General features: G+C 38.0%; 2 protein-coding genes across 3 annotated transcripts in view; both read left to right on the forward strand.

Annotated features, from left to right (window-relative positions):
* Positions 1-237: 237 nt before the first annotated feature.
* Positions 238-2,306, forward strand: LOC308688241 (fish-egg lectin-like). Its single transcript, XM_081361189.1, has 6 exons — positions 238-376; positions 474-535; positions 681-908; positions 1,029-1,240; positions 1,436-1,560; positions 1,660-2,306. The coding sequence occupies exons 2-6, from the start codon at positions 478-480 to the stop codon at positions 1,802-1,804; spliced, it is 768 nt and encodes a 255-aa protein (XP_081217315.1). The 5' UTR covers positions 238-376; positions 474-477; the 3' UTR covers positions 1,805-2,306.
* A 12,427-nt stretch (positions 2,307-14,733) lies between these two features.
* The window catches only part of LOC308687935 (uncharacterized protein), a 40,800-nt gene continuing 29,526 nt past the window's right edge, over positions 14,734-26,007 (forward strand). For both annotated transcript variants that reach the window (XM_081360753.1, XM_081360754.1), the window contains exons 1-2: positions 14,734-14,868; positions 20,719-21,480. In XM_081360753.1, the coding sequence (XP_081216879.1) occupies positions 20,774-21,480 (707 nt within the window). In that variant the 5' untranslated portion in view covers positions 14,734-14,868; positions 20,719-20,773. The remainder of the gene's footprint in view (positions 14,869-20,718; positions 21,481-26,007) is intronic.

A 26,007-nucleotide genomic window follows, 5' to 3' on the forward strand; every position in this document is an offset into this window, starting at 1 on the left:
TGTATTTCACAATCAAAATACTTTGCCACGAGGAAAGACAGTAACACGCAAAAACCTTCACCTAGATACCTCCATTGGACCAATTGAGCCAGGTTTACATGTCCAAACAAGAACCTACAAGAGATTGAGTTAAGCTGGGGGTATAAATACACTGGGCAAACAAAGGAACTAAACTAAATGCAGGTGACAGCAATATGTAACTATAGAAACAAATGGCATAATCAGGCAACAGCCCTCAGTCTAATCAGGCAACATATTTCAGCTATTTAAATGACCCCTCAATAGCATTTGTCAACATTAGATGCACATTTCTAGTACTTGTATCACAGAAGAGAAAAATCCACACTGACTGCTGATTCTGGTCTATCAAGAGAAGGTTGTCGTCATTTATTTAATGTTAATTTAATATTCATTATGCTTTATCCTTACTCATATTGAACTCCCTTATATAAATGATTTATGGTTATGAACAGAGCAATGAAGGTTTTTCAGAGTGTCCTGCTACTCTTCAGCTGCCAGTTCCTTCCCACTCTGGGTAAGCTATAATGTGATTTGATAACATCAATATATTATAAATCCATCAAAAAAAATATAACGTATTTAAAATATGTTTTATATAACCGTATGTAATTCATTTGTGAAAGTGTCTATTTGTACTCTTTTGCTCCATGTTTTCACAGCTTTAATCTGTAGTGTGATGAATGGCACACTGAAGCAGATAGACACTGGATCTGGTTTAGTGGTTGGAGTGAATGATCAAAATGAAGCGTTTATCCTAAATTATAATGTCTTCATAAAGCTTGGCAAGTCTCTAAAGCACCTCAGTGTTGGTCCTGCTGGTCTGCTCGGGGTGGATGCAGATGACAAGGTCTTCAAGTCGCAGGGTGGTACCTTTGTGCAGATTCCAGGTGAAAAGGGAAATTACAGAAACCAATACATGCTTAATCGGTCATTAATTTGTTTTAAGACATTATCTTATCGTTATTCTCAAATTAATCTTTCATCCAACCTGTTGATTGTACTGTTAGGCCTTCTCAAACAGGTGGATGCTGGAGGTGATCAGATCATTTCAGGTGTCAATGTGAATGATGACATATTCTGCTTAAATATGGATGCTAATAACAATTGGCCATCCAGCAATATTTCTTGGGTTACAATTAATGGAAAGCTGAAGCATTTCAGCTGTGGCCCGTACAGCTGTTGGGGAGTGAACAGCGCTGACCAAATCTACATCTTGAAGGTAATGTCATAATGTTAAATAAAGGGCATGAGTTCAAGTTTAAATAAACCAGGTTTTTAACAAACTAGACCTCACACAGGTTTGATTTTCTGACATGACTAAAGAAATAAAGAAACTGGTGTGGAAGCAGCAAAGGCAGTTATTTCATGTGACTTTATGATGGTTGACTGGTTTGTCTCTTTGGGTCTGGTGCAGGATGTGACGAGTAATTCCTGTTCCGGGTCCAGCTTTGTGAATATTCCTGGACTTCTGTCCATGATTGAAGTAGCAACTGATGGCACTGTCTTTGGTGTCAACTCTCAAGGGAACTTATACCAAAGGTGATTAGAACCTTCATCATATTTAACATTGTATGAACAAAAGTGATTAATTTTCTGAAATAAATCAAATGTTACATTAAAGAAGTGGTGATTTTGCAGAACTGGTGTCACTCAATCCAACCCCGCTGGCACAGACTGGATCCCGATGGTTGCCTGTCCCAATAACCACAAGCATGTGAGCTTTGACCTGGGATTACTGTGGGTCGTCTGTGTTGACGGCTCCATCCGTAGATGTACTTTATAGTCTGTTATGAGTCACTGCAGCAACAGAGGAGCTCAATCATTAACAGAAACCTCATTATTAACAAATCTAAAAGTTTGATTCTCTTCTCTTGAATCAATAAAAAGCATTATGATAGCATCTTATCAATGTTTCTTTTGTGTGTCATTTGTTCAGTGGTTCTCCAACTGAGAAAAAAGCATTTTGTTTATGTCTGATTAGAAAACATGTTTTTGTCTATAATTTCTAGTTTATCACGCTTTTAAGTTGCAGGAAGTTATTAGAAGGATCTAAGGATTCAAACTAGCAACTTGTTTGTGCAGCTTCAACAGAGCAAACATTCATCTGTTTAACTTCATTTGTTTTTTCTATATCTGTCACATTCGTTTCTATATACATGCACTAATGTAGCAATTTGTATATTAATGGCTGTAACGCAGTTTGTTGTTGTGGGAAGGAGGTGGGAACTGGTTAACATTTAAAGACTTTTAATAATAAAATAAACCAATACAAAAGTAAAGGCAGCTGCAGCTCTCTGCCTCATCCTGCTCGACACATTGGCTTTATAATTTTTCATTTTTCATAAATATTTGTTTAATCTTAAAGGCAGGGGAAGTGCGGAAGGTAAGGAAAATTATACGGAATGCAAAAAGACAAAGTTGGCAGAAGTTTTGTAATAAAATAAGCAGATCAACACCTGTGGGAGAGGTATGGCACATGATTAAAAGCATGAGAGGAATCAGAAGAGAATGGGAATACCCTGTTATGAAGGAGGGGAAAAGGCAGCAGTATCGGATGTAGAAAAGGCAGAAATGACAGCAAAGGCACTCGTTGAAATCCATAGCTCAAATAATCTAACTGAGGAGGGAAAGAGAGGAAGGGAATTAACAAAATCAGTTTATTCTGGAAGGATTGAGAGGCGGAAGGAAACTAATAGCACAAGGGATGCGCTGTTCACTATGGGAGAAATGGAGGGCAATAGCAAGAGCTGGAATAACATCTCCTGGAAAGGAGGAAATCTGCTACATAATGTTAAAACATCTATAAAACTGTTAGGCTTTTATAATGAAGTTTGGGTAAAAGGAAAGTTACCTATTGGATGGAAAGAGTCAGTGATTATTCCAATTAGGAAACCTGGGAAAGGACCCGTCAAATCCAGAGAATTATCAGCCAATAGCATTGACCTCACATATAGGAAAGATAATGGAGAGAATGATTACAGAGAGAATAGCATTTTATTTGGAAAGTAGAGGAATTATAGTCTAACACTGATCTTATCAGTGCTATATAAACACTTTTCATTGCAACTCTACTCGCTCCCCATTCTGATCCTCTTAGACATCTCATCACATTTAAAATCTTTATACACTTAGTGTCAGTCTTTTCAATATATTCATTCCATGTTAATTTTTCATCAAACCACACACCCAGTAACTTCAAACCTTTAACTTGTTCAATAGTTTGTCCATACTGTACATCTTTATTTCTGTATCAATGCCTCTTTTCTGAGTGAACATTATTGTTTTTGTTCAAACCTGAATCCCCATGAACATGACCATTTTTCTACTACTTCAATCGCCTCTTGTATTTTTCCTGTGATATGATTTATATTCCTTCCCCGTTTCCACAATGCCCCGTCATCAGCAAACAATGAACGCCCCATGTCTCCATGAACTTGAGAAAATACATCATTTATCATAATTGAAGAGTATTGGCCTTATGGCACGGCCCTGGGGTGTGCCATTTTCTACCATATATCTTCCAGATAAAACTTTCACAATTCTGACTTGAATAAATCTATCAAATAAAAAATCTTTAATCCAATTATAAATTCTACCTGTTATTCATATCATATCAAGTTTGATCATTAACCCCTCTTTCCAAACCATGTCATGTGCCTCTTCGACATCAGAGAAGACTGCCATCACTGACTCCTTATTAACCTGAGCTTTCTTAACATCTGTTTCCACACATATAATGGGGTCCATAGCTCCTCTTCCTCTCCTGAAACCACTCTGATGAGGAGATATGGGTAAATCTTCAAGATCATTCAGAAGACCCTCATCCAACAGTAAAGGCACTCTTTCCGTGCTGGGAAAAGGAAAGGTCTAAACTGAAGTGTTTTGCATGGAATAGTGACAAAGAAGCTTGAGAAATGATTTTAAGTCAGAAAAGATATATTCCAACAGTAGCATTATCAATAACTCCAGCTTGGTTGTTTCCTGCAGTACTCACAGATTTAGATATGCTAGAGTTAATGAAAGAATCTGGAAACATTGCAGCTGTTGTTGAAGATAGACTACAAACTGTATATCAAGCATTTGTCCCAGTATATACGGATGGATCTAAAGATACCAATACGGGAAGAACAGGTTTTGCTTTCAGTATTCCATACTTAAACATTTCTGTTAATAGGAGAACATCAGATCATTTATCAGTACACAGAAGAGATGATGGAAATAGCAACAGCACTACAGTGGATAGAGGGATAAAAGATAATGAAAAGGTTGATAGTTTAGCAAATCAGGCTTTGGAAAATGAGGAGGTCATGAATATTTCACTCAGTAAATATGAAGCAAAAGCAGTAATTAAAGCATATACCACGAAAGAGTGGCAACATAAATGGGATCCAGTAAATACAGGACGTCATCTTTATGAAATACAACGAGGAGTAGGAGTAGTGAGGATAACTAAAAGAAGCACCAAAGAGGAAAATATTTTAACAAGATTAAGGGTTGGACATACTATGCTGAACAAAACCTTAAAAAATAACAAATAAACATCCAACAGGATTGTGTGAGCATTGTGGAGTAGAGGAATCAGTAGAACATGTTATTTGTGTTTGTCAAAAGTATACTAATGAACGAAAAATAATGAAAAACTTATAAAGATGGGAATGGATGAATTAAAGCTTAAAAATATAATTACTTATGGGCTAGAGAGTTTATTTCTTTATCTTAAGAGAACAGAGCTGATTAAGAGAATTTAGAGTTTTATTTTATTTTATTTTTTTTTTATGAAATGGGTAAATTCTGGTCCACACTCCAATACAGTAGGTGGCGATAATGCACCTTAATGTTGGTGCTACCCGCTATAAAATCAAAGAAGAAGAAGAAGAAGAAGAAGAAGAGGAAGAAGGAACGGACGCGCGCGCCCTTCAGGTCGGAAGTGGGTGAATGGCTGAGTTGAGAGGAATGAGGTGTGATCCGGGAGGTGCAGGAAGTGACGTGGATGAAGGAAATGAGATTGAGGGAGACACGGGTAACGAGGGAAATTCAAACAACGAAGAATGGAGGATAGTAAATTGAAAAAAAATGAAAAGAAAGCAGAGAGAATCTGATGGAGATAAGGGAGAGGAACAACAAAGTTCAGAAATTAAAGTTATTCTGCGATTTCAATCTCCTTGTACATCAAATCCCTTGAAGGTTAGTGATGCTATTCACAAGCTGGTAGGTGACGTGCGGTTTGTTAAAACTTTACGAGATGGGAATCTACTGATTATATGTAGAGATATAGTACAGCAGCATGGATTAATGAAATGTAAATCATTGCTTGGGAAAGAGGTTAAGCCACAAGTATGGGAAGATAGAGGGAAGGTTATGGGTGTAATATCTGGAATGTCAACTGAGATAACTGAAGAAGAAATCAGGGTTAATGTCAGAGGAGTGCGAGTAACGAGAGTTAAACGTTTACCTTTCACAAGAGATGGTGTTCAAGTGGCCTAGCTTATCTGTATTGTTGACTCTAGAGGAAGACAAAATCCCTGAAAGAATCAGAATTGGGTACGTCAGCTATATAGTAAGGCCATATATCCCTCCCCCAATGAGATGCTTTAAATGCCAGTGTTTTGGGCACATTGCAGCAGCCTGTAAGAGTAAACTCCGTTGTGCCAAATGCGGAGGGGAACATGAATACGGGAAATGTGAGAGGGGAGTTAAAATCAAGTGTTGTAATTGTGGAGGAGAGCATAGTGCTGCCTATAAAGGATGTTATGCACATTAAAAAGCGGTTCAGATTCAGAACGTGAAGGTAAAAGAAAAGCTTACATACGTTGAGTCAATTAGAAAGGTAAAATCTAATGACAACAAAAGTAGATCAGCACCTGTGACTCAACCCCCAGTTCAAAGCATACATAAATGCTGCAATGTTACCAAGGATACACTTATAGTGGAAAAGAGAAAGTTTGTAGCGTTTATGGTAGAAATCATTAACTGTTCTGCCCAAGCATGGAGCCGAACCGAGAGAACTAAGATAATTGCAAAAGCGGCAGAAAAGTACTTGGAAATGGAAGAGATGTCAGTAGAGATCATTAATGCAACACTTATAATGGGGATATCAGATACACAATCAACATGTGGTGGTGGAGATTAATGATGTTAACCATTCTACAGTGGAATGCGAGGAGTCTAATTGCAAACGGACAAGAACTAAAACAGCATATTCAGGAGCAATCAGTTAAACCTAACATTATTTGCATTCAGGAATCCTGGCTAAAACCCTCACTTGAATTTACATTGTATGGCTATACAGCAGTCCGTAAGGATAGAACCCTTGCTATGGGTGGTGGAGTTGTCGCCTTTATCCAACATGGTGTTAACTATAGAGCTATCAACAGTAGTGAAGAGCTTGAGATAATTATAATTGAGGCATGGGTCAACAAAACAAAAATTAGAATAATAAACTTTTATAATCCTTGTCAAAAAATAACTAGGGATATGTTGGAGAAGGTATGTGATGTGGAAAACTCTAAAGTTATAGTATGTGGAGATTTTAATGCATATAATACCCTGTGGGGATGTGCTACAACAGATAGAGATGGGTATATCATTGAGTAGTTTATGGATGATAATCAGTTAGTGTGTCTAAATGATGGAAGAGGCACTAGGTATGATGTAGCTCATGGTGTAGAATCTGCAATTGATCTTACTTTTGTGTCGCAACAACTAGCAGGTTCCTGCACATGGGATGTGAGCAGTAAAAATGCAATGGGCAGTGATCATTATCCTATCTGGGTTAAAATAAGGAGTCAAAACATTAGTTTTGAAGAAAATTGGATTTCAAGATGGAGAATGAAAAGGGTCAATTGGGGGCTGTATAATTTTAAAACAAGCAGCAAATTAATTGAAGTCATGCCAAATTTGAGTGACGACATTGAGGAGTTGAATAATATGATTATTACCATAATTCATGAGTCAGCAGAGGAAACAATAGGCAAAACATCTGGAGCAAAGAAGAAGAAAATGTTACCATGGTGGTCTGATGAGTGTAGAGAGGCTGTTAAAAACAGGAATAAAGCCTTTAAAATTGTTAAATCTAATCATTCATTTGATAATTTATTGGAGTATAAAAGAGCACAGGCTAAAGCCAAAAGAATTATAAGAGAAGCTAAAAGGAAATATTGGAGAGATTTTTGTAGTAATATTGGGACAGGAATAAAAATTAATGACATATGGGGAATGATCAGAAAGATGGGTGGCATAAGAAGGGACTTTTCACTACCAGTATTAAGAGATAATGGCACTGAGGCAGTAACCAGTAGAGAAAAAGCTGAGATGCTTGTAAAATCCTTTGTAAGGATACATAGCTCACAGAACCTCTCCAGTGAAGAGCTAGCTATAAGAAAGAGGACCATTGAAGAAAATAAAGATATGCTGGGGATGAAAATGGTGGGGGAGAGTTCACTAGATGCAGATTTCACACTGTTTGAACTAAAAAGAGCACTGATAGGTGTTAAAAATACCTCACCAGGGAGAGATGGGATATGCTATAAAATTATTGAAGAAATAAATGTATATGTACATGTAATGTAAATGTATAATAAATAAATAAATGTGATACTGGTTTTATATAACAAAATTTGGGAACGAGGAAAACTGCCTACTGGGTGGAAACACTCAGTAATAGTCCCTATAGGGAAACCAGGAAAGGATAAAATGAATGTCAAAAGCTACAGACCAATAGCATTAACGTCTAACCTATGTAAACTCATGGAGAGGATGATTACTAAAAGGTTAGTGTACAAATTAGAAAGCAGAGGGCTGATCACACCATATCAGAGTGGATTCCGTAATGGAAGAACAACTATAGATCCTGTAGTCTGCCTGGAGAATGAGATACGTAAAGCACAAGTTAACAAAGAATCTGTTTTGGCAACCTTTTTTGATATAGAGAAGGCTTATGACATGCTGTGGAAAGAAGGACTTTTAATTAAGTTGAATAAAATGGGAATAGGAGGTAAAATGTTCAACTGGGTCAGAGATTTTTTAAAGGGTAGAACCATAGAAGTCAGGATGGGTCAGAGTCATCAAGCACATACCCAATAGAAAATGGCACTCCACAAGGTAGTGTATGCAGTCCAATTCTGTTTAATATAATGATTAATGATGTGTTTGATGGAGTGAACCAAAGGATAAATAGGGCATTATATGCAGATGATGGAGCATTGTGGGTTAGGGGCCGTAATATTGACAATTTACAGCAAAGGATGCAAACAGCAATTAGTCAGGTTGGAAAATGGTCATTTGACTGGGGGTTCCACCTTTCAGTGGAAAAAACGCAATTCATCTGTTTTTCTAAGAAAAGGGTAAAACCCACAATAGATCTTAAGATATATGGACAATCTCTCAAACAGGTTAGTGTCTTAAGATATCTTGGTGTGTGGTTTGATAGTAAACTTACTTTTAAAAATCATGTTCAGAAAATGGTAGACAAATGTAAGAAAGCAATCAATCTTTTGAAGTGTCTTTCAGGGTATAACTGGGGGGCGTCAGGCTCTTCTTTGAAAAGAATTTATATTGCATTAATCCGATCAGTGTTTGATTATGGATGTACAGTATATAAAACAGCAGCAAAAACTACATTAGCTGAACTGGACAGGGTGCAGGCCAAAGCTCTCCGGCTGTGTAGTGGAGCCTTCCGAACATCACCTATCCCAGCGCTGCAAGTAGAAGTAGGGGAGATGCCTTTAAATCTTAGGAGGTTAAAACTTTCTCTAGCATATTGGGTAAACTTACAAGGGCATGGAATTACACATCCTACAAAACTGGTGTTAGAAGAATGCTGGGAATATGGTCGCATTGTGAACAGTAGTTTTGGATGGAACAGCAATAAAGAGGCAGATGACATGGGAATCAGTACTATACCTTGCAGCAAAAATGTCAACTTGAGCACAATTCCACCTTGGTTTTTCTGCTATCCTGTAGTTAATCTAGAAGCTAAAAATATAATCAAGACAGGATTGTATCAAAGTGTACAGCAGTACCTAGAAGTAATGTATGATGATACAGTAAAAATATTTACAGATGCATCCAAAGAACCAGCAGGTAAAACGGGGGTGGCTGTATACATTCCTAAATATAAAGTTATAATACAAAAAAGAACCTCAAACCACCTCTCAATCTTCTCTGCAGAGATGATAGCCATCATAATGGCACTACAGTGGGTAGAAGAAGTGAAGCCATATAAATCCGTTATTTGTTCAGACTCTATGTCCTCCCTAACTAGCATCCAGACTGGGAAATCTGCAAGCAGACAGGATCTTTTAGATGAAGTTCATCAGATGATTTTCAGGATAACTCAACAGAAGCTAATATTACAGTTCACTTGGGTTCCAGCGCACACAGGTATTGAGGGCAATGAGAGGGCAGACGAGTTGGCAAAAGAAGCACTTAAAGCAGAACAAGTATATGGAGCTAGAAGAGTCTCAATAAAGATAAATGCACAAACTGCATTCACATATGCACACACAGGATACACAAATGCACACACATGATTCATAAATACACACACAGGATACACAAATGCGCACAAAATTCACAAATGCACACAGAATTAAAAAAGCACAGAAGATTCACAAATGCATACAAAATTCAGAAATGCACACAAAATTCATAAATACACACACAATTCAGAAATGAAAACAAAATTTACAAATGCACACAAGAATTCACAAATGCTCAGGACAAGATTCAGAAATGTATTTCTGATGCACACACAAATATATCTTGATTTACAAACTGCTTGCGGTCTGTGAACTTCACTGCATTTGTGTGTGAATTTTGAGACTCCCCTGACTTGGCTCGACACACAAATGCCTTTTTTTAAACAGGGAATGACCTGTGACCAATCAGATACCTCCCTTGTTTTAGCCAATCACAAGAACGCACCCCACGTGGGGGATTGTTTACTTGTAAGCCAATCACATGAAGTGTGGGCGCGAGCGCTAGAGCGAGGTGGGTGGAGTTCTGCCAGTTGGTTGAGAACGGCTTCTTAGGCGGTGGGCCAAGTCCGTCTATCTCGTTTAGTATTTGATTTAACAGTTACTCAGCAGCTGTGTGGCTCATTTTTGTCTGTATGAATAATTCACAAAAAGATTAATGATTGTTTCCAACGCCAATTGTTGCACATTAAAGTATAAAAATAGATTTCATTTCGCTAGCTGATCACAAACGTTGGCCGGAGTGAGATCCAATCAACGCTTGTGTTGTTACCTTGTTGAATAGATTTGGCCAATCACGTTATTCGTTGAACCGGCGTCGCGTCAGTTTTGAGTCTAGTACAGTCTACAACCCAACGTGAAAAGACCGGTGTGTCTCGGCAAGACAACGTCAAGGTAAGATTTGTTTTACAATGATTATACACCCCTATATCTTAATGCTTTTCATATAAGTTGTATTTAAGACTGCAAGCTATAGTTCGCCGTGAATATATGCGTTGTCGTTGATGAGAACAGTAACGTTAGCCACGAAAGAATGTTGGTAAGTGGAGCAGTAAAGCTAGGTCTAACGGTATGCTGCTTAGGCTAATCCAAAATAATCATTCGGTACATACACAATAAACTAAGCAAAGAGTATTCAAATACGGGATTATTACGGGAAAAAATTTAAATGGGAAGACAGCAGGAAATAAGTCTGACTAAGGGAGAATCACGGGGTAAACGGGAGGGTATGTCGAGGTTGGTTCCAGCAAGCTACCTAGGCTACAAGTAAGCTAGAAATCAACTTTATAGTGGTAGTCATGGAGTTATTTAAGCCAATTATGGTTGATTGTCACAGTTTATACAATGACACAATTCTGTGCATGGTAGCTTACATCTGTCAGTGGTTGGGCTTCACCTACACAACAGAACAGGTATAAGATGGAATATGGAGGAAAAATATTTTAGTTAAAGATGGCTGTTTTTGAGCTATTTAACAAAATGATTTGTGGTCAGAACTGCAGTAGTCTTAATACAAATGTCAAGATGAAAAATGTGATTGAATATTATCTAGTAATGTGCGCTTTCTGTGTTTATTTATCTGAATATAATTCAGTTGTTTATCTAACACGGACAGGACAACATCATATCTCTCCACACCCAAATGACTACAGAGGTGATCGTTGACAATCATCACATCAACAGCACCATGATGGAGCAGGTCAAGATCACAGAGTTGCTTAGTATCCACATCACAGATGACCCATCTTGATCTATCGACACCACCAACAGAACCTGGCCAAGAAATTCCAAAAACCTCTGCACTTCCTCCCACAGTTGAGGAAGGCTCATCTCCCAAAAATCCATCCTCTTAACTTTCTATAGGGGAATCATAGAGAGCCTCTTCCTTCCACCCCCACCCTCCAATAACCTAAGGGCAGCTGATTGACTCTTGCACAAATACACTGGTAGTTTACACTATGATGCTGCTACATTGTTTTATTTTTAAATTTGCTATGAACATTTGACCCCACTTACACTGCCTTTGCTACTTGTCATGTCATCCACTTACACAATAATACTATATTAATTAGGGATAAGGCACAATTTTCAAATATTCGATTAGCTGATTTTATTATAGAATAGGATGTGCGGGATGATTGTCTTTAAAAAATCCCCATGTTTTAGTTGTGGTTATAAGTTGCAATCCTAAATTCACATACATTTTTTATACATTTAATAAATATATTCTTAATATTTGTTGTTTTTGTTTGTGTTTGAGCTTATATATCTCAATATTAATTTTGAGACTTGAAATGTAAACTCTCAAGGGTTGGATTTCTAAATATATGTTGGTTATGTGTCTATTCAGAATGACTTCTGAGCAGCAACCTTTTTTTTTTTTTTGGGGTATGTCATGTATGCATCACTTGCATATCATTATTCATTCACGTGAAAACATGTTTAACAGTACCAGACATTAGGAAAATATGACATACGGATGTGCCGTTACAGTCAAGTCAAGTTTATTTATATAGCGCTTTTCACAATAGAGATTGTATCAAAGCAGCTTCACAGTATTAAATTAAAACAATACATCAATGTTTGTTTCTAGTGGAAAACGTCCACGTTTGGTAATGCTGATCAATAATATTGTTGATTGATTAATTAAATTAAATATCCCCAACTGAGCAAGCCATAGGCAACAGTCCATTGCATTAATAAAAATAATTTGTGTGTAGGCTACATTGAACAGACTTTGCCCAACTTGTCTGGGAAAGGAGTTACAGGGCTTTTTACATTTGAGGCTAAACGGATAAAACACCTAATTTTTTAGCTCAGTATTACTGAACTACATTACTAAAATTACATTTTTAATGATTAAAGCAAAATTAAAATTTCAAGAACGCAGCTTCCTGGTCACTGACAAAGATTACTTTGCCTCCGCCGTAGAATCTGTGTTCATTATTTACATTGGTTGTCAAGGAAACGGGAGGTTTTCTAACGTTATGATTAGTACTCCTGCTTACTTGCCGGTTTAAAAAAGTAAGAGTTTGTAAGGGCATTTTGCGTCAAATGTGCAAACAACAAAGTTGGAAACAATGTCTGCAGTACTTATAGGATTTTATTACATGGCCTCAGCAAAAAAAAAAACGTACACAGCTGAGAGGTAAGTATTAAATTCGTAATTTCGAGGTCCGGCCCACCGCCTCAACCATAGACTGTAAAAAATGGTCTCAACCAACTGGCAGAACTCCACCCACCTCGCTGTCGCGCTCTCGCTCGCGCCCGCACTTCATGTGATTGGCTTACAAGTAAACAATCCCCCACGTGGGGTGCGTTCTTGTGATTGGCTAAAACAAGGGAGGTATCTGATTGGTCACAGGTCATTCCCTGTTTAAAAAAAGGCATTTGTGTGTCGAGCCAAGTCAGGGGAGTCTCAAAATTCACACACAAATGCAGTGAAGTTCACAGACCGCAAGCAGTTTGTAAATCAAGATATATTTGTGTGTGCATCAGAAATACATTTCTGAATCTTGTCCTGAGCATTTGTGAATCTTGTGTGCATTTGTAAATTTTGTTTTCATTTCTGAATTGTGTGTGTATTTATGAATTTTGTGTGCATTTCTGAATTTTGTATGCATTTGTGAATCTTCTGTGCTTTTTAAATTCTGTGTGTGCATTTGTGAATTTTGTGCGCATTTGTGTATCCTGTGTGTGTATTTATGAATCATGTGTGTGCATTTGTGTATCCTGTGTGTGCATATGTGAATGCAGTTTGTGCATTTATCTTTATTGAGACTCTTCTAGCTCCATACAAGTAGAAGTACAGGTTCCACTCAGCAAATCAGAATTGAAAACAATAATTAAAGATGGTATTCATAAACTCTGGCAAGATAAATGGGATAAGGGGGAAAAAGGTAGGCACTTATATAGTATTCAACAGAATATAACAGTTAAAATGATCAGCTCACTTTCACGACAGGAGGAAACCTGGTTCACCAGGCTAAGGTTAGGACATACAGGACTGAATAGTGGCTTACACACAATAGGGAAACATGAGACAGGATTGTGCCCATATTGTACGGAAACAGAAACCGTGAAGCATGTACTTCTGACATGTAGGCAGTACTCTGAAGAGAGAGAAATATTTAAGAGGGTAACAAATAACTCTGTTACTTTGAGCAACTTGTTGAGTCTACCTGGAACACAGTCTACAACCAAAGCAGTGATAGAATTTCTAAAAGAAACACAATTAGCAAGAAGACTTTAGTTTATTTATTTATTTGTTTATTTATTTATTTATTTATTTATTTATTTTTCTGGAGGTTTGAGCTGAGGTTGAAGCTGGAGGAGCTGAACACGCAGCGCTAGCTGAAGCTTGGGCTCTGATCTCCTTTTTTTTTTTTTTTTTTTTTTTTATATATATATATATATATATATATATATATATGCACATTTATTTATGATTTCCCAATGTGATCACACCTCAATCCTGTAGATGGCGGTAATGCACAAAGATTGCAAGCTGCCAATAAAATTCACTGAAGAAGAAGAAGAAGCCCAGTCGGTGGCGGTAATGCACCGTTAAGTTGGTTTGCCAACCGCCATAAAAAACAAAAGAAGAAGGAGGAGGAGAGGAGAAATCAAAAGTGGCAAGAAAGTTGGGATAGAGAGGGGAAAGGGAGACACTTATATCAAATTCAAAGGGACGTTAAAGATACAAGGGTTGGAAGTGGAAATAGGAGAGAAGAAATGGTGATATCTAGATTAAGATTGGGACATTGTTTATTAAATAAAACGCTTAAATTGATAGGGAAACATAATACTGGACTATGTGATGGATGCCAGGAAGAGGAGTCAGTAGAGCATATTGTTTTGAGATGTAGTAGATATGGAGCTCAGAGAGTGATGATGAGGAATAAGTTGAGGGAGATGGGAGTTCAGAACATGACATTAAAAGGGCTATTGAGCAGTGATAGGGTTCAGACTAGAATTCTTATGACTTTCTTAAGAGAAATAGGGGTGTTTAATAGGATATGAAGAAATGTAGTATTGAGGGTTAAAAGTATAAATATTGTTGTTGTCATGATTATAATAAGTATTATTATTATTATTGTTTTGCAGAATGACTGGGAAGTGTGTGTGTGTGAGTGGGGAAGGGGGATTTAGTCTGTAAACCTATTTTCTGGTTCACACTCCGGAGCAGAAGGTGGCGGAAATGCACCATTAAGCTGGATGCCAACCGCCGTTAAATAGTAACAAGAAGAAGAAGGAGGAGAGGAGCTGCTGGGTGTTTACTCGTCTCACGGTGAAACCGAAAGCAGTCGATGACTGTAAAGACGACATTTCGGAAGATAGAAAAGCAGCAATCTATTCTCATGATGTGACAGTAAGTTCGTTAAACTTTTCATAGCTGTAATATCGATAGAGTATTTGCGTCTCAACAGACCTTATGACGAACTCAAACTCAAACACATGATAAAGTGGAAAGTTGCTTTAGTAATAGGCCTACTTCACGACACGTCAACTGTAACACTCATAAAATGGCTGAAAATGGTTAAACTTGCACTTACTTTTTCCTTTAACAGGAGAATATTAGTTTAATGTTGAAATTTTCGGTTGACTTTAAACAATTTAATTATTTTTTTAATCTATGTGTGTTCAGTGACGCAGTAAGACTGGGAAAAGAAAGTGTCGGCCTAGTCGCAGGATAATCTCATAAACGCGTAAAAATAACATCATATTTCTGCTTAATGCGAGACGAAAAACGGATTGTGAAAAACACCTGCAAGAGTTCAGCAGTGTCATTAAAGTGAAGGTGAATCCAGTGTTTAAACGCTGTGTTTGAAAGTGACACTTATATTTGTATGTGATTATCCTGCGACTACACTTCTTTCCCCAGTCTCACTGCGCCACTGAACACAACTAGATTATAAAAATAATATTAGGATGCTACTGTGCTTCACTACACTTGGGTAAAGTTGGTTTTATATTTGCATATTGGCGGAGTTCCGCGTTCAATATCTCGTGAGCTGAATATTGTTATTTCACAAATAACTTTTTTTTAAATATTATATAACTTTGTTTTAATATTTAAATCTTCCTCAAAGCGAGCTTTCCTTCGGGTTTTCACTTTGCAGATGGTTCATAGAAGCATGCGCATAGAGATCAATGTATTTTGTCTAATGCGAAGGAAAGATCGTTTTGAGGAAAATTATGTTGTAGCTTCTGGTGTTTTATCTGTAGTTATATGTGATAGGTGTTTTCTGTAGCAACAACGTTTAGTTCACGAGTTATTGAACGCGGAAGTCCGCGAATGTGCGAATATAAAACCAACTTTACCTACGTCTTCACTACAGATACCTGCATTCACAAAGGGGAAGAGACAGCTGTCATACGAGGTGGAAGAAACTAGAAAAATAGCTAATGTGTGTATTCATGTGGAAAGGGTTATTGGATTGGTTAGAAGGAAATATCAGATTTTGCAAAGTAGGGCCATCATGCCCATCGAACACATGGCAACAAAACCAGGCGAGTCACTCTGACACTGATTGATAAGATTGGAGTTATTTACTGTGGCTTGCCAAATTTGTCAGAGTCTGTGGTCCCACTGGAGTAAAAAATTACATCAACTACCAGAACATGGCATATAAACGGGTCATGGTTGGTAAAAGTAATACCTGTGTTTAATTTGTCATTTCAGTGTAAAAAGGAACAAAGCCAGTAGTAGTAGTGCACACTAATGCAATAATCGACAAACTATTAAGTAAACTTCCGATAATAATATTCTCCTGTTAAAGGAAGAAGTATACGTTAACTGTAACATGGCTGAACTTACACTTACACAGGAGAATATCAGTTTAATGTTGAAATCTTCGGTTGACTTTTAAAGGGTACATAACATACACAGTTTCACCTAATCTCATGTTAATCTTGAGTACCTATAGAGTAGTAGTGCATCCTTCATATTTCTAAAAAATCTTTAGTTTTATCATATTTATAAAAGGAAAATACAGCTTTCCGATTCTCTCCGGAAAAAGCCGAGCTCCTGGAGGCGTGCCGTGGGCGGAGCTATAGAGTCAACATTCACTTATGTGCCGATTTCCAGCAAAATACAGAAATCTGATCCAGTTGTACTTACATGAATGGGGTCTTTTATCACTGGGACCGCTCCACGTTTTAATAGCAAACGATGTGCAAATCCAGCGTCGACCTGGGCCTTATTAATAAAACATTTGTCACTGAAATGACCACACACAACCGCACTTGCTACACTCCGTTGCTGCCCCGGAAAAACAAACTGCATCCACTGTTCATGTAACGCTGGGTTCTTTGGGAAGCTGAACGCGGTAAGCTTTCCCTCACATCCAAAATCACACTTTGGAGACATTGAACAAATCCTGTGCAGCGCTGCCGATGATTTCCTGTTGAAGCGCGTTGATGTGCGCGGTCTCGCTCTCCTCTGGTCGACGTGTGCGCGGGCACGCTTTTCCGAGAGAAATGCTCATATAAGGAGTTCCACTCTCGTCTACGTCATTAGATCCACGATCGAAAAAAACCAGCCGAAACTTGTACCAAACCAGAAGTAAGATTTTCGGCACAGAAATTCTCCGTTATTCGTCCAAAAGATTTTTTTTTTAAACTTTGGCCATGTTTAGCATGAGAATCCATTTCTTTAATAATGTAAACAACCCTGAATACATGAAACACCATTGTACCCCCCCTTTAACGTTTTTATTTTATTTTTATATATTATAATGTGTGTTCAGTGACCCATATTCTGGCAAACCGTTTGCCAATCACGTCTAGCAATCGGCAAAGCAAACTGTGCTACACACCATTCACCAACAAGCGATGGGTAACTCGCAAAGCACGATGTTCCTTCCAGTTTTCCCAACACAATACCGCATACGGCATAAAGTAAGAGGGTTGAGAATAAGAGGCGGGGCACCAGTCTAACAATTTCTAAGTTAAAGTTCACGCAAATAGGTATTAATAGACAAGTTTTAGTCAAATATTGATTGTTTATTGCTGAATTAGTAGAACGCAATTATATTTGGAACATTAGAATATTGCCTATTAATCCATAAAGAATCAAACGATATAAGATAGTGGCATGACAACCCCATTCTTATGTAATATCTTAAAAAAATATTGAATTTCTAGTTCACACCTCCATTGTGTAATATAATTGTGAAGTCCATTAACATATATTTTAACCTAATAGTGGTTCGCTCGATGGTGTTTTAAGCCCCCAATGGCTCCTTAGAGGCAGCTAACCCTACCCTCAACCTTAAACCTACCCATCCCCCATACCTGGAAGGCGCCGTTGGGGGCTTAAAACACCAAACACCTAGTGGTTCTCAAACTGGTGGCCATGCCCCCTGTATATGGTTAGGATCGTGGTGAGATGGTGAAATTAGCAACCCTGCAGCACTTTCATAAGGTTTTAGTTCAATTCTACAAGCTTACCACAACAATTACAGTGCTATGCATAAGTTTAGACACCCATGCTAAAGTTGACTAAAAAGAGGAATAAAAAATCATTTTTTGGAAATTGAACTTAATGCCTTAATTAAAAAAAATAGGAAAAATCCAACCTTTAAGGACACCAATTTTCTTTGTGAATGAATAATGTATATTATATATTAATATAATGTAATAATAATAATGTAAATCCTAAAGTGAAGTGCTATTATTTTTCTCATAGTATCAAAAAACATTGCCAAGCCTTTCCCATCAAAAACGATGCATTTAGTTTTGAAAATGACAAAACATAAAAATTTTTAATTATTTTGCACGGTGAATCGTGATTCAGTTTAAAACAGTGGAGATATGGAGATATTAAACTGGTCAAGTTGTGAAATGAGCAAACCTGCAGTACTTTCACAAGGACATGTTTTAGTTCTACAGGCTTTCCATAACAATTAAAATGTTCGCATTTTAATGACATTTATTTAGTGGATAAAATAATAGACTATGTAGTAATTTGCACATTTACTGTTAATATCAAAGATAAAAGTAAATCATGAGAGTAGTTTAATTTTTAATAATAATTAAAAAAAAGAGCAACTGATTCTGTGTTGAAGTTTTATTCACAAACAAGGAGAAGTAATGACATATGTCATATATTTAGCAAAAACACATTTATTTAAACATGAAACCCACGAAAACAGGATTTCAAAAAATTTGAATATTACATGGTGCAAATCCTGGTAGAGGGCTGCATTGAGTGGACAGCACAGTGGACCAACACCAGCCGATGACATGGCTCCCCAAACCAACACAGACTGTGGAAACTTCACACTGGACTTCAAGCATCTTGGATTGTGTGCCTCTCCATTCTTCCTCCAGACTCTGGGACCTTGGTTTCCAAATGAGATGCAAAATTTGCTCTCATCAGAAAAGAGGACTTTGGTCCACTGTGCTTTATTAAATCCAGAGTCAACGCAGCCGTCTACCAGGACATTTTCAGAGCACTTCATGCTTCCTTCATTTCCCAGCAGGATCTGCACCTGCCCACACTGCCAAAATAACCAAAACCTGGTTCAATGACCATGGTATCACTGTGTAATTACTGTGTGATTTCATGTAATATTCTAATTTTCTGAAATCATGTTTTCGTGGGTTTTATGAGCTGGAAGACCAAATTATGTACAAATAAACAACTAAATACTTGAAATCGTTTAAGTTGTGGGCCCTGAATCTATAATCTATGGAAGTTTAACGTTTTGAATGGAATTATGGAAATAAATAAACTTTTCCATGATATTCTATGTTTTTGGAAAGGGTCTGTATTTACTTATTATCTAGATAGTTATCTTATTAGTTATCTATCTCTTTAATTCTCAGTCAGTAGCGATACCTCAAAAATGGTGCCGCTGTGACGTCACACACAACAAACCCACGTGTCTGATAAAGACCGATGGCACATGTCACTAGTATGCATATTGGCACATCCGGTGGCACATCCGGTCTTCAGTGCCATGTGCCAGTGGTGGATAGTGGCATGTGTCACTGATATTATTGCCATGTGCCAGTGGTGGATAGTGGCATGTGTCACTGACATCGCGACACACTGACACTGACACGACACCTGACTGACACTGAGTCGTGGAACATGTCACCGTGTTGCGACACCTCCAGTAGTGACTGACAGATTAATCGAACACCTATAGCCTACTGACGTAATTGTGGCACAAAATCCTAAATAAATAGCCTAATTTGGTGATATTTAAAAATATCAATTAAACGAATTAAAGTGCATTCATATTTTTTTCAAACGTGTTATTTGTGTCACGTCTGTATTTGATTGGTATGTGCCACTGAATGTTTTGTAATACCAGACAGTGCTACTTTATGCTGTTTATCTCGCAAAAGTCACAAACTGCCCATTCTAGGAAAGACACGAAATAAATCTATCATGGGTCACTACGAATAACGTATTAAGTCACGTCCGTTACTGTAAACCTTTATTTTTGCGTGATGCTGCACAGACGCACGCCAGTAGGTGTCAGAATAAGTGAGTGTAACACTGGCCAGCGCAAGATTATCACGGTGGATCGTGATTCAGTTTAACACAGTGGTGATATAAGCAGTCGATGACTGTAAAGACACCATTTCAGAGGATAGAAAATCAGCAATCTCTTCACATTACACAGTAAGTTCGTTAAACTTTTCATAGCTGTAATATCAATAGAGTATTTGCGTCTCAACAGACCTTATGACGAACTCGAACTCAAATACATGATAAAGTTGAAAGTTACTTTCCTGATATTACACGTCAGTAACATTCATTAAATGGCCGAAATTTTTTTACTTGCACTTATTTTTTTTAACAACAGGATAATTTTAGTTTCATGTTGAAATCTTTAGTTGACTTTAAACTATTTAATTATTTAAATAATCTATATTGTAATGTGTGTTCAGTAAGACTGGGGAAAGGAAGTGTAGTCGCAGGATAATCACATAAACACGTAAAAATAACATCATATTTGCTTAATGTGAGAGGAAAAACGGATTTTGAAAAACACTTTCAAGAGTTCAGCAGTGTCATTAAAGTAAAGGTGAATCAAGTGTTTAAACGAGGCTGCCGTGTTTGAAAGTGGCCGACATGTTGCTCTACAAATCAACATTATTTACAGTAACTGGAGAAAGACTGTTGACGTTAAGTTAAAGTGAAATAAATGCCATTTAAATAAAATGTGTCAAAATTCAGTTGTTTTCTGTCCACATACAGGTCTGAAATCAAGTCTCTCATCAAGGAGGAAGAGAAGGAGCAAACTTCCTGTAAAATGAGAGAGGAGGAGAACCAGACCTGTAAAATGAGTGTGTGTGAGGAGAGCGAGGAGGAGGCGTCTGTTCACACTCAGAGAGCAGCATCTCCAGTATCCAGCTGTGTGTCCATGAAGAGTAACAGATCCATGATGGATCCCCCTAAATTCAGTGATGGACCATCTCCAGGATTCAGCTGTGTGTCCATGAAGAGTAACAGATCCATGATGGATCCCCCTAAATTCAGTGATGGACCATCTCCAGGATTCAGCTGTGTGTCCATGAAGAGTAACAGATCCATGATGGATCCCCCTAAATTCAGTGATGGACCATCTTCAGGATTCAGCTGTGTGTCCATGAAGAGTAACAGATCCATGATGGATCCCCCTAAATTCAGTGATGGACCATCTCCAGGATTCAGCTGTGTGTCCATGAAGAGTAACAGATCCATGATGGATCCCCCTAAATTCAGTGATGGACCATCTTCAGGATTCAGCTGTGTGTCCATGAAGAGTAACAGATCCATGATGGATCCCCCTAAATTCAGTGATGGACCATCTTCAGGATTCAGCTGTGTGTCCATGAAGAGTAACAGATCCATGATGGATCCCCCTAAATTCAGTGATGGACCATCTTCAGGATTCAGCTGTGTGTCCATGAAGAGTAACAGATCCATGATGGATCCCCCTAAATTCAGTGATGGACCTGCTGTGACCTCTGACCCTGCGTGAGTAACATGAAGTTCAGGGCCGGTCCATATTCTGCTGACGCTCTAGACAAGATATATTATATTATATTATATTATATTATATTATATTATATTATATTATATTATATTATATTATATTTAGGGCTGGACCCGAATATTCGAAAATTCGTTCGGTGGGTTGGTATTCGATTTGAAAATTTGACATAAATTTTTTTGCACATCTGGGATCCCCCGCGAAACGGTTCTCATTCGCGCTTGAATAAGGCCGGCGACACACTGGCTGCGTGGCGTGAGCGTCTCAGCTGCATGGCGTGTCAGTTTTTATTTCGGCTCCCATGTTAACAGGATGGAGTTTGCACACTGCCTGCGTGAGACACGCGTCCCAGGCGCGGGTTGAGCCACGCGGAAAACGCATGCATGCTAGAACTAGAACTGATGCCTAAAGTGTTCCTGCAACGGGAGTGTTCTCTGGCTAGAGCGCAGAACAGCGGAGTGTGTATGATAGGGCTGAACGATACATTGAATTTTCATCGTCATCGCGATATGAACTCGCGCGATGAACACATCGCAACAGACAGCCTGACACGATGAATAACACCTGGTTCAGATTACAAGATTTTTGTGTCTGTTATGATAGTCACGGTGTCAGATTACACAATTTTGACTCCTAAAATCTTGTCATGTCATGGACAAGAAACATGTCAGACTACACGTTGCTTTCCGACCAGTCATCGCGTGCCGTCACCGTCACACGCACACATTCACTCGCACACACACACTGTCCCTTGCTCACTCGCGCGCGCGCACACACACACACACACACACACACACACACACACACACACACACACACACACACACACACACACACACACACACACACACACACACACACACACACACACACACACACACACACACACACAGACCTCTCACTGTCCCTCGCTCACTCCGGCTCACTCAGGCTCACTCACTCGCGCACTCACACACACACACACACACACACACACACACACACACACACACACTGTCCGCTAAATTGCGTAATCCAGGCAGGTAATAAACGTTTGAGCTATCACGCAAATAACCTATTAAAGCACTACGACATGGGAACAGTATATTCTATTTTACAATGTCTATTTAAAAAATTGTTGTTAGGTATAGCTAACATTCACATTTGAATATTTATCGCAAGTCATATCGTCATCGCAATATTAAACAATGTTATCGCACATCGCAGCTTTTCCTCATATCGTGCAGCCCTAGTGTATGACCTTTACTGTGTAAGTAATTTGTTAGTCAGAAAAATATTAGACTACCTTAAAAGTATTGCTTAATTTAACAGACCTGTGTGTGTGCGTTTTATATCACTAGTGCAGTGTCCGTTCTCAGAGCACAAGGCCTGTTCTGTAGTTTACTAAAAGTTTATTAATTCTGAATGTGTCGCGTCTCCATCTATATTGCACCAAATGCGAAACTGTCGATTGGATGAACGGTTCTCAAAATAATAAAAATGCAAACGGACAGACAGACACCGAGAATACTGCCTTTATTAGAGAGAATAATATGTTCAGCCCCCTCTCTCCGAAGCTTTGAATATTCGATGTTCATTACTACCGAAGCTTCGAAGCTCAAAAAATGGTATTCGGACCAGCCCTAATTATATTATATTATATTATATTATATTATATTATATTATATTATATTAGATTAGATTAGATTAGATTAGATTAGATTAGATTCATCGCCATTAAAAACTACAACACTGGCAATAACACACAAACACAAGTGTGTGTATGGCCGCACAAATAGTTGTTAAAATAAAGGGTAAAAAGGCTATATAAAATATGTATCTAAATTTAATATGTTTATAGATGATAGTCTTAGAATCCAGATAACTAGTTAGCCTCATTCGCCTCTTACCTGGCGACCCTATTCTTAAACATAGACTGGAAAATTACATATCCAAACTTAAATGGATGCTGAACTTAATCTGCTGCTTTACATTTATTTTTATTTTCTATTAATATAAAACCTGTGCCTGGTCACCCTAAAACTGCAAGTCAAAGAGGTAAATCCAACCAAGTTGTCGTTCAAATTTGTCTCAAACTATCAATATGCTCTGGGAGTTTTAGGCGCAGTAGCCAATATGGCCGCTAGGTGACATTCAAACTCCATTTGGTGATTTAAAAACTTGAAGGGTTTTTATTTCATGAATGCTTTGGACTACTGGCCTCTTTTGATAAAAGACACGTAGGGTTTTATTGCTGAAGTGGAAGCAAGCAACAACAGAAGTAAAAATAAAGTTTTACACAGAAATTGTGTTAAAAATATAAATAAAATGAAAAAGTTTCCACTAGTGCTCCGTTCCAGTTAAAATATTCTAAAGTAGCTCCTCAAAATATATAATAAACATCAATGACTCACACACATTGTAGTTATGATTCTTACTTCTATATTGTTTGTTTCTTCTTTGCTTCACTTCACCAGTGTGTTTGTGAGTTTATTGACCGTTTTAAAAAAGTAGACATAAATAAATAAACTATAACTGACAAAAGGCATCAACTTTGAAAGTCAACTTATAGCAATGAATTGACTAATTCACCATTAATAAATGAGTTAATTTGCAAAAACTGATAAACGGCATGTTAAAAAACTGACTGCTGTGTTATCCTCCACATATAGCACATTCTGAATCAAAAGCCCTATTTGGACTGGATTAACTTTACAAGAGTAGATGGAGTAAAGTAATAATAACCACAGGACGTCTGTAATTAGAGATGCATCTCTATCTGTAATATTAATGGCCAATTTGCACGGGATAAGATATCTTAGTAAAACTAGCAGAAAAGGGAGGAGTAACTCGATTTACACACCGCCGTCCCCCTCCTGTCGTGTCCTCATGTGCGCTGCTTCCTGATATCATGTGCGCAAACAACCTATCTTTTTATATATATATATATAACAGTTATGTCCAGTCGAACGATGTATTAAGTAACTTCAGATTGGATTGTGTTGGTAATAGGCACTTACTTAACGCTGAAAGATGTTTCGTGCCTCTAACAAGTGCTTTCGATCTTCTTTCTGATCTGAATGGTGTGGAAAAACTTGAGTTTTGCCAGACTTGTCCCAGCGTCTAGAACACAACTGAATGCTTTTTCAAGCGTTTCCATACTTGAAAAATCACGGAAAACTACCTTTAAACAGGAAATGATGAAATATTTACGTATATATTTACAGCGGGTCTATTCGCACGGGATTAGTATTACCTGAGGTCATTTTTCCGGACCTTTTTCCTTTGAATGAGATGTTAAACCGAGGTCCTGACTCTCTGTGGTCATTAAAAATTCCAGTGTGTTCTTCATGAAAAAACTGAACAACGTAATACATGCAGCCTGCACTAGAAGTTTGGGCCCCTAAACTTTTATGTATAAAAACTGTATTTATAATGCCACATATCTTTCTGATGCACTCAGAGCCAGAATATTCTACTTTTACAATTGTTGGGAGTTACAGTAAACAATAGGCTACATTTATACGAGTAACTGAACGTTCCACTTTGTCTTGTTTTTCTTCATATTAAAATGTGAAAAGATCAGAATAGACCGTTGAAAGGAAGGTCTTGCAGGAGACTCAAACATTTGCTTTGTGGTTGGGAGACAGAAGATCTTTACATTCGGCTCTAATTCTCCCTCCTTCTCTTTTTTGGACTCTTTCTGAGACGGGAGTTGGTGTATTGGGCTTTGTGTGTGATGGTGCCTCTTGTTTGGGTGAACACTGAGCTCTAAAGATGCCTGAGAAATGAGTCATGTACATCTAACGCCTGATTACTCTGATGGAGAGGAAATGACAAATGGGGAGAGATCTACTGCTCAAAAATCAGCTAAAATCACACAATCATATCAGGAATAAGAAAGCTGGCTTGAGAGCAACAGTGGGGATTTTAGGGGTTTTAAATAAATACCATAGGGGTGTAACCGTGGCATCCTGGCCAAATTTGCCCCTTGGCCTCTGTCCATCATGGCCTCCTAATCATCCCCATATACTGATTGGCTTCATCACTGTCTCCTCTCCACCAGTAAGCTGGTGTGTGGTGGGCGTTCTGGCACAATATGGCAGCCGTCGCATCATCCAGGTGCAGCTGCACATTGGTGGTGGTTGAGGAGATTCCCCCCTTCCATATGTGAAGCGCTTTGAGTTCCTAGAAAAGCACTATATAAATGTAACAAATTATTATTATTATATAATCTTTACTCACATTATCTGTAATGATTACTGAGATTCACATTCGGACGGGACTAAAATCACAGAGAAGCTCTGGTAATTATTACTTTACCCCACCTCTCCATGTTAAACTAGTCCTGTCCGAATAGGGCTTTAAACACGTTTTGTCACAAAAGCCGGTATTGTCCATGATTCTCAAGGCATCGCAAGTTCACGTTTTAGCAGAAACCGACAAGCACTCTTGTTGTTTGTGAACACAACCCGATAAGTCCGCTTTAGCGAATCAGCGCACAGTATTCAGGTCAGGTGACAAGGCTGCTA

This window comes from Scardinius erythrophthalmus (assembly GCF_964197995.2).
Source record: "Scardinius erythrophthalmus genome assembly, chromosome: 1".
NCBI lineage: Eukaryota > Metazoa > Chordata > Actinopteri > Cypriniformes > Leuciscidae > Scardinius > Scardinius erythrophthalmus.